Source organism: Macadamia integrifolia, chromosome 6 (genome assembly GCF_013358625.1).
Source record: "Macadamia integrifolia cultivar HAES 741 chromosome 6, SCU_Mint_v3, whole genome shotgun sequence".
Taxonomy (NCBI): Eukaryota; Viridiplantae; Streptophyta; class Magnoliopsida; order Proteales; family Proteaceae; genus Macadamia; species Macadamia integrifolia.
In genome coordinates this window covers 31,147,255-31,160,906 of record NC_056562.1, presented here as the reverse complement: position 1 = coordinate 31,160,906, position 13,652 = coordinate 31,147,255, and the positions used below count along the sequence as shown (strand labels likewise).

At 43.7% G+C, this 13,652-nt stretch overlaps 1 protein-coding gene across 3 annotated transcripts; it reads left to right on the top strand.

The window, feature by feature from the left end:
* Positions 1-3,936: 3,936 nt before the first annotated feature.
* LOC122081725 lies at positions 3,937-13,645 on the top strand. 3 transcript variants are annotated; one of them, XR_006141188.1, is made up of 8 exons: positions 3,937-4,145; positions 4,280-5,234; positions 5,463-5,824; positions 10,185-11,402; positions 11,480-11,614; positions 11,779-11,971; positions 12,075-12,133; positions 12,270-12,352. XR_006141188.1 is itself a non-coding variant. In XM_042648945.1 (8 exons), exons 2-8 carry the CDS (start codon positions 4,358-4,360, stop codon positions 13,316-13,318), a joined length of 3,435 nt encoding a protein of 1,144 aa, XP_042504879.1. In that variant the 5' UTR covers positions 3,941-4,145; positions 4,280-4,357; the 3' UTR covers positions 13,319-13,645. The 3 variants fall into 3 exon arrangements, 2 of the variants coding, with proteins under 2 accessions (XP_042504879.1, XP_042504880.1); XM_042648945.1 differs by adding an exon at positions 12,950-13,645 and having other exon boundaries at positions 3,941-4,145; positions 11,779-12,133; positions 12,270-12,388; XM_042648946.1 differs by adding an exon at positions 12,950-13,645 and having other exon boundaries at positions 3,942-4,145; positions 11,779-12,109; positions 12,270-12,388.
* Positions 13,646-13,652: the final 7 nt, after the last annotated feature.

Here is a 13,652-nt window from a genome sequence, read left to right as displayed (position 1 = left end):
CAATGTTGAAAGTGTCATCCTCCTTCACGGACCAGTCGGGAATGAAACCACGTTCGCACCTGCCTCGATTCGGTGCTGGACTTTGTGAATGAATGTTTGACAAAGGCTCAGTCGGGGCAGAGGCATCTCGGTCTTGGGCGGCGCGGGCCTGAATGGCACCTTCGGTAGGGTTCCATGTAAGACCCCTCTTCCTCTTAGAAGAAGGATCGGTCGACTCAGAAGCTGGAACCCTCCTTTTATCCTTCTGCTTTTGTTTTTGCCTCTGCTGCTGCTCCCTCGCGTAGGCCTCCCTCGCGTGGGCCTCCCTCTCTTGCACTTGCCTCACGGCCGCTGCCGCTCTAACATCTGCCCTGGAGAGTTGCACTGCATAGGAGAAACAAAGGTTAGCATTAGGCAGAAGGAGACGAAGCAATAATGGAATCAGGTGACCTTAACTCACCTGGGCTAAGCCCGAATCGAAATAGAACGGCGTCCTATTGAAGACTATCTGACTCGACTGGTAGACTTTGGGGCTTGAGTTTTGCCAACGCCAGTGACACCATGTCCACCCCGAAGAGGGCGGGTGCAGAATTAACATCCTTCATGTCGGGAATGTCCCAGATGTTGCCAATGGGGAAACCCTCGGACGATCTCACAATGAAATACTTGTGCTTCCAGCTATGGATCGATGAAGGATACCCATTCAACAACCTAATGTCCTTCCGTGGGCTGAAGTAATACGAGCCTGAGTCCCCTTTACTCACTCTGAGGGACAGACAATTGAGAAAAAGAGAAAGGGAGATGGGCCTTTGAATTCGACAAAAGTACACTATGAAACTAAGGACTTGCAGCCACCCATTCAGAGTCAGCTGGGCTGGGCAGATGCCATAGTGCCGAAACACTTGACTGAAGAAAGGGTGTAGCGGAAGCAGGAGCCCTGCCTTGAAGTCATCTCGGTAGAAGCAGAGTTCACTTGGGCTCCTATAACTGGCCCTGTCGGTGGGCCTTGGGAGTCGAAGGTTGAATTCACTTGGGATACTACAGGACACCCTAAGCTCATCGAGCTCTACCTCAGACATGGTAGATACTATGTCCATAGCCTCTACAGGAGGAGACTCATTCGTCTGGGCTCGGGTTTCAAGAACCCCTTCCATATTATCTTCCATGCTCGGACCACCTGCGGATCCACGAGGTGTAGCACTGGAGGAGGAAACACGAGATGTATGGGACTCTGAGGACGAACCCGAGGACATGCCTCGGACACATCCGGGACTGCAATACCTCGGGTTAGAGACGGTCCCCTCAAAGGACGAGGGCCTACTACCAAATGAGCTAGACATGGAACTTACTGATGACGATGGATGAGGAAAACCGAAGATGAAGGAAAGAGTTCTAGACTGAAGGTTGATGGCTATGGGAAAAGTGATTAAAATGAGGGCAAGGTAATGACGATCTGACTACTCGAGGCCATTAATGACCCCGACATGTCATCAATGCTGATTCCCAAGGCACTCCAAGTAAGACACGAGTGACATGTCGCTTGAGCTAGATACACGAGTGACGCGTCGCAAAGGCCAAAGGACCGAAGGTCAAAACCTTGGTTGGGGCTCTGGCTAAGGCTGAGCGGACTTGACCGAAGGTCAAAACCTCGGTTAGGGCTCTGGGCTAAGGCCGAGCAGACTTGACCGAAGGTCACCGCCTAGGTCCTAATCGAAGGTCAGAACCTCGGTTGTGGCTCTAGTTAAGGCCGAGCAGACCGGACCAAAGGTCATCACCTAGGTTGGGGGCTCCGTCCAAGGCCAAGCGTACTTGACCGAAGGTCAAAACCTCGGTTGGGGGCTCTGGCTAGGGCCGAGCGGACCTGACTGAAGGTTAAAACCTCAGTTGGGGGCTCTGGCTAAGGCCGAGCAGACTTGACCGAAGGTTAAAACCTCGGTTAGGGCTCTGGGCTAAGGCCGAGTAGACCTGACCGAAGGTCACCGCCTAGGTTGGGGCTCTGGCCAAGCCGAGCGAACCTGATCGAAGGTCAAAACCTCGGTTGGGGCTTTGGGCTAAGGCCGAGCAGACCTGACTGAAGGTCACCGCCTAGGTTGGGGCTCTGGCTAAGGCCGAGCGAATCTGATCGAAGGTCAAAACCTTGGTTGGGGGCTTTGGCTAAGGTCGAGCGGACTTGACCGAAGGTCAAAACCTCGGTTGGGGCTCTGGCTAAGGTCGACAGACCTGACCGAAGGTCAAAACCTCTGTTGGGGCTCTGTCTAAGGCTGAGCGGACTTGACCGAAGGTGAAAACCTCAATTGGGGGCTTTGGCTAAGGCCGAGCAGACCTGACTGAAGGTCACCACCTAGGTTGGGGCTCCGACCAAGTTGAGCGAACCTGACTGAAGGTTAAAACCTCAGTTGGGGGCTCTGACTAAGGCCGAGCTGACCTGATCGAAGGTCACCACCTCGGTTGGGGGTTCTGCCAAGGCTAAGCGAACTTGACCGAAGATCAAAACCTCGGTTGGGGCTCTGGCTAAGGCTGTGGACCTGATCGAAGGTCTTGGTTTCAAGATGAAGGCCGTGACCAAAGATCGAAGGGGAACACAAAAGAGCAAGGAAGTTACTTCCACTGAAAGAGCTTCCTAGTGGAAGTAAGGGGGCTGTGATACGGCCTAGTTAATCACCCAGTAAGGTAAGAACACGTGGTATACAAAGGAAGGACACGTGTCGCCCACCTGATAGAGGTCTCAAGAATTCTAACCACGTAAACCACATGAGGAGAAGATACCCAAATAGGAAATATTCCTCACAAGGGGAATAGCACGTATCCAAGTAGGACTCGGGAAGGGAAAAAGGCGGACCCGAGGGGGACTCCCAAAAGAAACCCTAGACCCTAAGCATTATAAGAGAGGGCCCGAAAGGAGGGGAGAGGTAGGTCAACACACACCATTACTCTTGTGAAAATACTATTCCACTGGTCTCTAACTTGGGAGTCGGAGGACTAACCCCGGAGATATCTCCAGGCCTCTGCCTTCTGTCCCTGTGCAGGTTTAGCTCCTCTGGCGGATTTCCAGTGGTAACACCACCGACCATAGATTTATAGATTGATACCGATCCATAACCAACAACAATTGTAGTTTGGCTAAAACACGCCAAATCCAACCTCTCATCGTCCAACTCGATTTGATCGAAACTAGAGAAGTAACCACTAGTCTCTGAATCTTTAACCACTGTATCTTGTTGGAGATTCCATCTAAATTCGCACAAAATATTACTCTCTCGATCGCTGCTAAACAAGTAATCGTACTGTTCCAATCTCTATTCCCGACCAATTCGAGGATCCTAGCATTTTTCTTCTGTGATTTATGCGACGGTGAAGACTCGGAATAAGAGGATGATGAGGGGTTTCGTCTGCAGAGAAGAAACGCAGGGGGTTATGATTGAGAATCGCTGTTGGTTGCCGTGGGTTCTTGTTGGTCACCATTGTCATCTTCAGTTGTTGATGCAGTCGCCGCCACCGCCGTCGCTGCCACCACTGTCGCTACCACTGCCGTGGTATCCAGTGCTTTGAATGATCACGGGTGGTCCAAATCTATCGATTTGGGGTCATGGTAGAGTGACGAGACTTATTACATGGGTATTTTAGGCACTTCACATTTAATAAGGGTATTTTGGTATTTAAAATAAAATACAATTACTGACATCAGCATAAAAAATATATTCCTTAAGATGGTAGAGGGTCTGAGTATAATTTTGTAAAATATAAAATGTGATATTATAATTGTGACATTCTTCGGGTGGTGCTGGTAAATTACCCGAAAAACAAAAAGAAAAAAAAGAGCCGCATGACCAACCAAGCAAACCCATCTCTGAACCATTAACCTCGGTATTCGGGCAAGCGGCTCAGCCGCTGGATCAATGGGTTGGACGCCAATGAGACTCATAAACTGGAGCTTGCTATTCTTTCGGTTCCGCTCTTTCGTGTGAGAGAAGCCATGTGCGTCTAGGTACCTTACCTGCGGGCTTCCTTTTTCCTTCCCTCGCCTCAATCCTTCATCGATAGAGCGGTTTAGGTCTCTGGGAACGAAAGCAGAGAGAGAGAGAGAGAGAGAGAGAGAGAGAGAAGGAGAGAGATTGTCGACGCACTCGTCGTTCTCCTTACGAGCTCTCTGAGGACGCTGTTACGAGGTGAGTAATTTTTTTTTAATTTTTTCTGTAATCTTTCCTTGTTATCTTGGATCTGCAAGAGTGAACGGAGGAATTCTCAAGTTAGGGTATTGAAAACATTTTCGTTTTCTTATTGCCATGGGACTAAAATTCAGGGCAATGGTCAGAATTTGCTTTGCCCAGAACTTTTTGAAACGCTAGGGTTTCGGTGTCAGAAGGGAAAACAGAAAGCCATGAAACGCAGGTCTCACCGTCTGCCGATCTCTGATCCTCCTGATGACTGGGGTGATGGCTCTTGGACTGTGGATTGCGTTTGCGGTGTGACTTTCGATGATGGAGAAGAGATGGTGAACTGCGACGAGTGCGGTGTTTGGGTGCACACGAGATGCTCGCACTTCGTGAAAGGGGAGACGTCGTTTGCTTGTGACAAGTGCAAGAACAAGAAGAAGAGGAATGATAGCGAGGAGACGGAGGTTGCCCAGTTGCTTGTTGAACTCCCCACCAAGACATTGAGGATGAACACATCTTATCCGTCGTCTGTTCCTTCACGGCCTTCTTTTAGGCTATGGACTGATATTCCTATGGAGGAAAGGGTCCATGTGCAGGGCATTCCCGGTGGTGATCCTTCCCTGTTTCGGGGGTTATCATCAGTTTTCACTCCTGATTTATGGAAGTGTACCGGTTACGTGCCGAAGAAGCTCAACGTTCAGTATAAAGAGTTCCCTTGCTGGGATGAGAACAGAGAGACTGATGCTAGAATCGAAGAGGAAAACGAGAATCTGGTTGACAAAGGTGCCGGTGTTCTGTTCTCCTTGTCGAAGGAGATCGTTTCTGCTCCCCCAATGGAGACATCCATTGGATTGAGAGGTCCATTTGATGAAACTGGTGGTGAAAGGAATCCATCTCAGAAAAAGATGAAGAAACGGGAGGGTAAGGATTATAGCATTGGGCGCATGCAAAATAGCATGAAAAGGGAGAGAGACCAACAACTTCGGCCAGTTGGGGTTCATTCGGGGAAGCGGAAGAAGGAAGTCTCTGGAACATTTAAGGATCGGACTGGAATGAAAAAGGTTAGAAGTTCTGATAAGGTGGCGGACAATAAGAAGAGAGGTATGCTTCTTTCAATGTCTGCAATCTCATACTGTAACCAATGTTGCACCCCATCCCAATCATCAAGAAAAGAAAGAGAAAAAAAACAGTAACTAAACTTAAATGTTGCTTCTGCGGGGTGGGCTGCTTATTTATTACATTTTAATTTTGCAATGAGCAAATTAGAGTCATGCATATTTTGCTTTGTTTCCTGATGCTTTTGTAGTTGTACTTATTTTACTTTTATAGCTTCTGGACATGTCCATGGGGCGCAGAAGCTGGAGGTTTCTGAAGGTGGGGGTGTCAAAATCAAGACTGATTCATTTGATGTAAAGATTGAAGATAGATCTGAAGCCGAACTCCCGGTTCCTGCTCTTGAAGCAACTATTAATACCAACAAGACCTTGAATGCATCATGTACTAAGCCATACTCCACTGAACACATATTGAGTGACAATTGTGGAGATGCTTTTCCAAGGGAAATGGAATCAACTGTAGAGAAGGTAGATAACCATGCTCCTTCAAGAAATGAGAATCATCCTATAAATGGTGGTGGTGCGATGCCGCTTTTGCAGTTAAATGATGCTGGGTGTATTGAGCCAAAAAAAGAGGTATGTTTAACTGTTGCATGGTGTTCCTTGCTTCTTGCTTGCTTCATTTGGTTATATCATTTGTCTTGGCCTTGTAATTTTATGTTAAAACAGTTATTAGGAAAGGACATGCTGTGTTATATTCCAGTTTTTGGTTCAAATTTAATGTAGTTTGGTGCAAGGCATTGCTCATTTGGTTGATGTTAGGTTACGTTATGCAGTTTGTTTATGTAGATTCTATAGTAAATACAAGGCACATATGAAGCAATGGCTTACTTATTGTTGGACGAATGCAGTATGACAAAAAAAGAGTAGAAATTAAAATTTCCATACTACAAATTTTCTTCCATAAAACTATCATATTAATTTTGGTTAGAATTTTTATTTGATCATTCCTTTTTGTTTAGCATTTCATGGTGTTAAATGCATTATTTGGGAAAGCAGGAAAAACTTTTGAAAGAACTGGCAATTCCAAGGGCTGAGCTGTTTAGGGACTTTCTTGCTATTGGGATAGTCTTCCGCTTCCATATAGGGATGCATTTAGTATATTTTAAAGGAAGTAAAGGGATATATTAAGAGGCACCGTTTGACAACGTTTTTGTCGTTTCTGTGTCCAGAAATGGCAGAAACATAAATTTACGTTTCTGGAAACATAAATCAAAATTTATGATTAGTTACAATTCTAGAAATGACTTTGATGGAACAAGTCAGACTTGTTTCATCGTTTCTAAAAACGAATTTGAGAGAAAAAAAGGCTGTTGTGCTCGATAAAACTCTCAATTACTTAAACCTAGAAAGAGACAACTGAACCCTCTCTCCCTTTTGGGCATCCGAAGATACCATTGGGTTTTTTAGTGGCATTATGTCTGCAAAAAAAATTTCGAGAAACAGGTCTATCAAACACAAAAAAATCTTTTTTTTTTTGTTTTTGAAAATGTGAAAAGTGGTTTCTGTTGTTTCTTGACACAGAAACAGCAGAAACGTTATCAAACGGTGCCTAAGTTTTCATATATGCTTCTAGTCACCCTGGGTTGTAGAAATTTAGATTTGGGGACATAGATACTAATACAATGTGCCATGTTGTATTCCTTAATATGGGCATGGGATGTCCTTAATACATTTTCCGGTTTAAGGCTTAGGAGTCGAATGTGGAATGTTGCCTTCCTCCCTAGAAAGCTTTAGACTACATTATTATTATTATTATTTTTTTTTAAATTACAATTTTAGGCAGAAGATACATGGGGAAGGGGGATAGGGTAGTGGAAAGTTCTATTGATCCTTAAGGGAAATTTTAGGTTTTTAAAAAATATTATGATTTTCGATGAAAGGCATTAAGTTTTAGTTTATGTAGTGATCTTGTAAAGGCGATTGCTAGAAAGCCTTTTATTGAGCTTTGGAGTTGGAATTACCTTGTAGTCTTTTAGGACTCATTTGTTTATAGGGGACTATGGGGTGGGATCGTTAGGGAAGTGTGCCCCTCATGTAGTGGGGTGGAACAAGATGGAAAGGGAAGGGAAAGTTGGGGTAATGGGTATTTCCCCACCCCTGTGGGGGCGCTTGGTTGGACAATAGCCTCTTCACAAAGCGGGGGTAAGGTTGCGTACATTATGACCCTCCCCAGACCTTGCAGTGGCGGGAGTTTCGTCCACTTGGTACGCCTTTTTTTAGTGAGACTATTGAGATATAGATAGATGAGGGGGAGTTGAGGGAAGTGCGAGATACGAGGAAAGATGAGGGAGGTGTGAGATATTCGGAGACAGAGTGGGCGGGGAAGAAAAGAAGATGTTAAGGCCTACATACTATGGTGCCCTGTTTGGAAGGGAAGTATAAGAAAGGGTCTCACCAATGGCCTCTCACTATACTTTCTCACAGAGCTACTGAATCACTTAGCATTCCAGCATAAAGCCAATATTTCCATCTTCAATTATATCATATCTTGTAGGCTTTATGACCCTTACATATATAGAGGACTGTGGTAACCTCTAGAAGAAAGAAAGGAATATTAACAGTTACCAAGAAAGGTCTGTGCATGGCTGTGGATGCCTTGTACCTTAAGGAAAACCAAAATAGAAACTGACCTCTATTGGTTGCAAGTAACTAAAATAGAAACTACCTATTAGTCACTGTAGCACAAAAATAGGAACTGCCAACATAACAATCTGTGACAGCCTACTAACAAATTAATAAACTAGGGGGAAGTTCCCCTATGCACTCTCACAGGCTCCTTTGAAATGAAACTTCTGCCCCCTTGGTGGATACCCATGCATGCTCCCACATTGGTCCAGGTACTGGCGTGGATGCCACTCGACCAGGTTAGGTAGCATTCTTCATCCCATAAATTAAATATAGAAGCCATAACAGTCCTCCACACATGGACTAAGAGTCCATACAGCTGTCTTCCAGATCTTCTCAAGCAAAGAAATAACTACCCTGAAATCTCTCCACCCCATGGCCAGAATGGGGCCCACAAGAATCTGGAAAATATCTTCCCAAAATAGTGGTTTGATTGAAAGGGGGGGGGATGAACCTGGACAAGTTCTTGCTGATTCCTCTCAACCACCCATCGATCTACTCATCTACATCACTACTTACCAAACCATCCCATTCTTTTTGGGAAAATGTGACAGCTTTCCCATACCTTTATTCCCACACCAACCAAAACTTTGTTTGGCTTTGGACCCTAGTTTGCTAATGTACGCCACCGTATACTTTCTCTACTATAGCCTATTCTACATAGAATTTATTATTAGAGCATGCGAAGTTCAATTAAAACAACTAAAATATGCATTAGAAAAGAAGAAAAACCATTCAATAATACAACTAATAAATCTGACTCCGTGAAGTCGTTGATAGGCTTACAGTCTTAACATATAAAAAATTGGAGGTCAATTACTAAATATTAACCTTTATTGCAAAAATTAATTTCAAAGAGAAGAGTATATCTCTGAATTGGAATCTTGTACACATTTGGCAAATCGTCAATGTAGATGCGCTATAGTAGTCCCCAACACCTTGTTCCACTCAGAAATGTCAGTGATTTGGCTGAAAAGTGCCAAATCTTGTTTTTTTTTTTGGGATTTCTCTTCCTCTTATTTTAGGGAACTTTTATTGTAGAAATATTCAAAATGCAAGTGTCAAAATTTTATTCCATTCTTTGTTTTGTAATGCTTCAAACAATATCGAAACTAGACCAAAACTTCGGCTAAAATGCTGATTTTTTTATCGAAGCATTGCATACCTAGTGGGTCAACTTCTGTTTCACTTCAACACTTGTAGAAACCGAAATAAGGCATGGGATTTCAGTCGTGTTGGCTGAAATCTCAAACCATGCTCATTTGCAATTCAACCCATATATAGCTATGTTGACACATTGAGCTTTTACCTTGTTAAGATATGTAATATCCTTAGTCATGATAGGGTAGTGCCCCTATTGTGATATGTTTGCTCTTCTCTAGTTTTCCTAATAGTAGTCTAGTTAGATTAAGTTGTGCATGTATGTGTGTGTGTTTGTGTGTGTGTGTGTGTGTGTCTTGTAACGTACTCAGAGTCTGGCTCTGATCTTGCTTGTTATTATAAAGAGTTCATTGGCAGACCATGATAGGCACACTGAAACTATCGTGGGTTTAGATCTCTCTTCTTCTCCAGTGGTTCTCTCTTTCTTCTACTTGGCAAGTACTACACCCCCCCTCCAACCGGGCGAGAGATGAGAGGGAGTTAACTTTGAGTTACTGTTGAAATAATCGAGTGGTCTATGAGTTTCTAGCCTCTGGTAATGGAGAACACCAACAATTATATGAAGTTAACATGCTGTGGGCCAGTGGCATCCCCCATTCTGTCCTGTAATTCATTGGAGACGCTCTATATAATATCATTTAGATGACTGTTGAAATAATTGAGTGGCATTTAACTATTTCTATTTCATGGTTAATGTTTGATACTGTATATTGCCGAGCAATTTCAGACAAATTGGATATTAGCTTACTACAAGTTTGATGTGATTCTCTCTCTCTCTCTCTCTCTCTCTTGTGCGCGTTCTATTTCCTTCTTTCTGGGGAGGGGGTACAAGACTGTATTAGTGTATTTACATGTGTGTGCTCACTACATATCAGATTTTCATTTGGATCGTCGTGCTTTGGTTATGTTAGTGGCCAGAGCTTTTTTTCTGGCTGCTGCTGGTCAGATGGATCCAGCAACTTCAGGCATTAGTGGGCAGTGCTTTTGGCTGTTATTTACACACCCAAACATGACCTTAATAAATTGTGTTGTCTACTCTGCTCTTGGTCATGGTTGATTAACAAGTTTTCCTCCTTCCCTACTTTGCTTGCTATTTCCTCGCAGCTACTATTTTGGAGTAACTGTTTCTTGCTATATATTGCATTAGGATGTTAAGACAGAAATTGATGATCCAAATCATCTTACTGATGGGAACTATGATCTAAGGGATGTAAATGGAGATTCTTCCAGTGTTGCAGTAGATTCTCAGAATATGAAGCCCCTTGCTTCAAAGCTGTCGAGTACCACTACAGTAGTGCAAGAATATCAAATGCTTCAAGGTTTGCGTGGCAGCAATTCTCCGATCTCCGTCCAATCTAATATCAAATTGAAAATTGGAGGCAGCAATGAGCATCCGATGAATGAGTCAGATATTCCTTCACCACCTATTAGTGATGTAAAGAATGACATTAGTAAATTCTCAACTATGTCTCTGGGGAGGTCTGCTTTGGCACAGGTGTCTGAAAATAATCCGGTGCATGACGCAACTTTAGGAATTTTGTCATCAAGTGATCGTAAAACCCAGGATAATGAAAGGGAATCAAAAGCATCAAGCCACTTTGATAGGGAGAATCTTGATGAAAGAATGGTTTCTGTATCTGACGAGCCTCAGAGGCTTGAACAGGAATTGCAAGGCTCAATAGGTCCTGTGACAATGCAGGAAGGTTCTTCAGAACCCAAGTGTGCTATGAAACATGCTGAAGAGCCAGTGAAAGTAGGAGAGAGACAGTTAAGTCCTGGGCAACATACTCAACATAAAGTGGTAGCTGGTGTTGCAAAATCTTCAACTTCATCAACTGTTGTGATCTCCAAGTTGTCTGTTTCTGGTTCTTGTAAACCTGTCGTTGCTCCTACTCCCCCAAGGCCTTTTCCTTCAACTAAACGAGTGAAGATGATCTCTAATGCTGATACTAGGAGAGGTCATTCCGTGAGTGATGTAGTAAGAGATGATTTAAGACATGAGTTGGCAAAAAAAACAGCAAAAGAGAATGCAAAAGATTCTGTATTGAAAACACAGCAAACAAGCAAGATTTCCCAATCTTCGCTTTCTAAACGTGCCCCAACAGATTCAAAGGAGCTGGTGTCAAATGCATCTTCGAGATCACCTGTTGCACAGAATATAGCAGTTTCTTCTGGCTTTGTTGAGTCTGCAGGTTCACTGCTGCCACAAGGTGCTTCGCACTTGCAAAGCAAGATTACTGCTTCAGGCTTCTCCAAGGGTGAAAAGTCCAGTCAATTAAGTTCTCAGTCGTCCTCTAAGTCGAATAATTCACCGTTGATGCATCCTCCACCTCCTGTCTCTTCTCCAGCATTGAGTGATGAAGAGGTGAGAGAACTGCCCTTTATGTATATGCTAATTCTTTCAGGAAGTGCACATGTCACATTATTTCCTTGCTTCTGCAGCTTGCACTACTACTGCATCAAGAGCTGAACAGTTCTCCCAGAGTCTCGCGGGTGCCTCGTGCGCGCCATCCATTGGCTTCTCCAGCTATAAGCTTACTTATTAAGCGCTCATCAGGTTCAGGATCAAAGGATCAGGTAATGGTAAAGACATGCTTGATGCTTCTTTTGTATGTTACATTCATCACTCGGAGTTTGATGAGTCATAGTCCCTCTTGGTTTATTTGCAGCCAGCCTTTTGGCATTGATTAGCTTTATAGCGTCACCCAAGTAACTGGTCCAGTCTTTAATAAATTTTATAGGTTTCCAGGAGAAGAAACATAGAAGATGGATCTAAAGATGACTGTCGGAGTTCTCGTGAGCTTAATGATGATCCCAAGAAGACTGATAGAGTGACTTCTTCCCTCGATCAGAGGAGACAGGATCCAGTTCTTGCAACAGATGGTTCTACAAGTAGGGAAGCATGTGAAAGATCTCTAGAGTTGGTACATTCTGGTAAGAAGAATATGCCTTCTGCCTCCACTATTGCAAACAGCGGTCTTTCTTCTTCCACTGAGACCAATGACCAGAATTTGTCCTCCATACGCAACTCTCCCAGGGAAATAGTTGATGGTGATATAGGCACAATATCAGGTCATGCTTCGCGCACTTTACCAGGTTGCTTATTCTTTTTAAGAATTTCTTGGTTGTTCATACTTCATATGATGATTTTGCTAGGAAAATTTCATGGGTTTTTCCTTCGCTATAAATCATCTTTATGCAATAATTCCATTCTGTTTTCTGCTTCCTGCAGGCCTTATTAACTTGAGGAAGCATAATGGAGAGCAGTATGCATCAAGTCACTCACAGGCTGTCCTTGATTGCTCGAGGAATCGCAATGAATGGCCACAGCTGGTTGATCGTGGTCCCAAGGTATGCTATTATCAGCAAATGAGGTGAAAGTTGATCCAAGTAGTGTTTATGAATAGGCTACCGGTGTCTTATCGTTCTACATCAGGTTCAAGTCTTTTTGTTGGTTTCTGACTCTGAAGCATAGTTTTACCTGGACATGTCATGACGACATTAGTTGAGAAACTCTTGTCCATAGGGACAACTTGCAGACTTTTTGGAAAATTTCCTACAACTAAAGTGAAGTTACTAATAATGGAGGGAAACGAACAAGGGATGCGAACTTTTGGTTCCAGCAATTGTTGTAAGGCTCATAATTTTGAGTATCATAGCCAACATTGCTGAATGATAATGTGCTATGAATGCCTCACGTTCCTGGGAAAATATAGACAAGTTTGTTAACACAGGTTGAAAAGTAGGCAAGAGAGCATGACGCATTGGTTCTGGTTTGGATCGAGTTGTGAAAATTTTTTAAATATACAAACGTCATTTATCAAATAAAAAATGGTGGGTGTGGGATATCATGTGGTTTTTTCTGCGGTTTATATTTGACTTGTAAAATATCTGAAGATGTGTGTCTTTCAGAATAATGCCGGTAGGAAGAGACAGAAACTGGATCCTGAGCCATCCATGACGGATTTGGAGAGTGAAGTGGACAGGGGCAGATACCCAAGGGAGTTGGAAGGTAGAAGTGTAGACTCACAGCAAGAGGATTTCCCCAAGGGTAAAAGGAAGGCTCGAAAACGCAGGCGATTGGCACTACAGGGCAGGGGCATAAAGGATGTCAGGAAGAGGCAGAAAGCTGCAGCAATCACTGATGATGATTTTGACCCATTTTCTTATTCAAGTGAGGGAACTGAAGGCATCTTCAGTGAGGATGAGAGCCAAGGAGCTAGAGCTTGTACTGTGGGAAGCGAGGCTTCTACTGGTTCTGATGAACCGGGGCACATGTAGTTATTGAATGGCGTTTTCCTTCATCAAATTTCAATTTGATTGTGTAGATCATAGAAGAGGGCTAGTTTTGTTGATCGAAAGAAGTGGCCCTTGCAGGTAGTCGATGTTTCTTTGCTATTGGTACAAGTTCTTCTATATTAAGATTCCTTGATATCCATTCCAATGTGGGAGTGTCACTAGATGTTGGCGTCTCTTGGGTTCCAGTAGTCGACAGGGTCGCAGTGTAAAGTAGCACATGGGGGATCTTGTGGTTCCCTGTAAATTAGTAGGGGTTGGGAGATGTAATTGTATTGTAAATGTAAATTATAATACAAATATTTTGGTGTAGGTTGTT

Coding starts and splice junctions, on each gene's coding strand:
- LOC122081725 (XM_042648945.1), top strand. CDS start 4,358: ATGAAACGCAGGTCTCACCGTCTGCCGATCTCTGATCCTCCTGATGAC. Junction 12,134..12,269: donor TGCTTCGCGCACTTTACCAG/GTTGCTTATTCT, acceptor TGCTTCCTGCAG/GCCTTATTAACTTGAGGAAG. Junction 12,389..12,949: donor TGGTTGATCGTGGTCCCAAG/GTATGCTATTAT, acceptor TGTGTCTTTCAG/AATAATGCCGGTAGGAAGAG.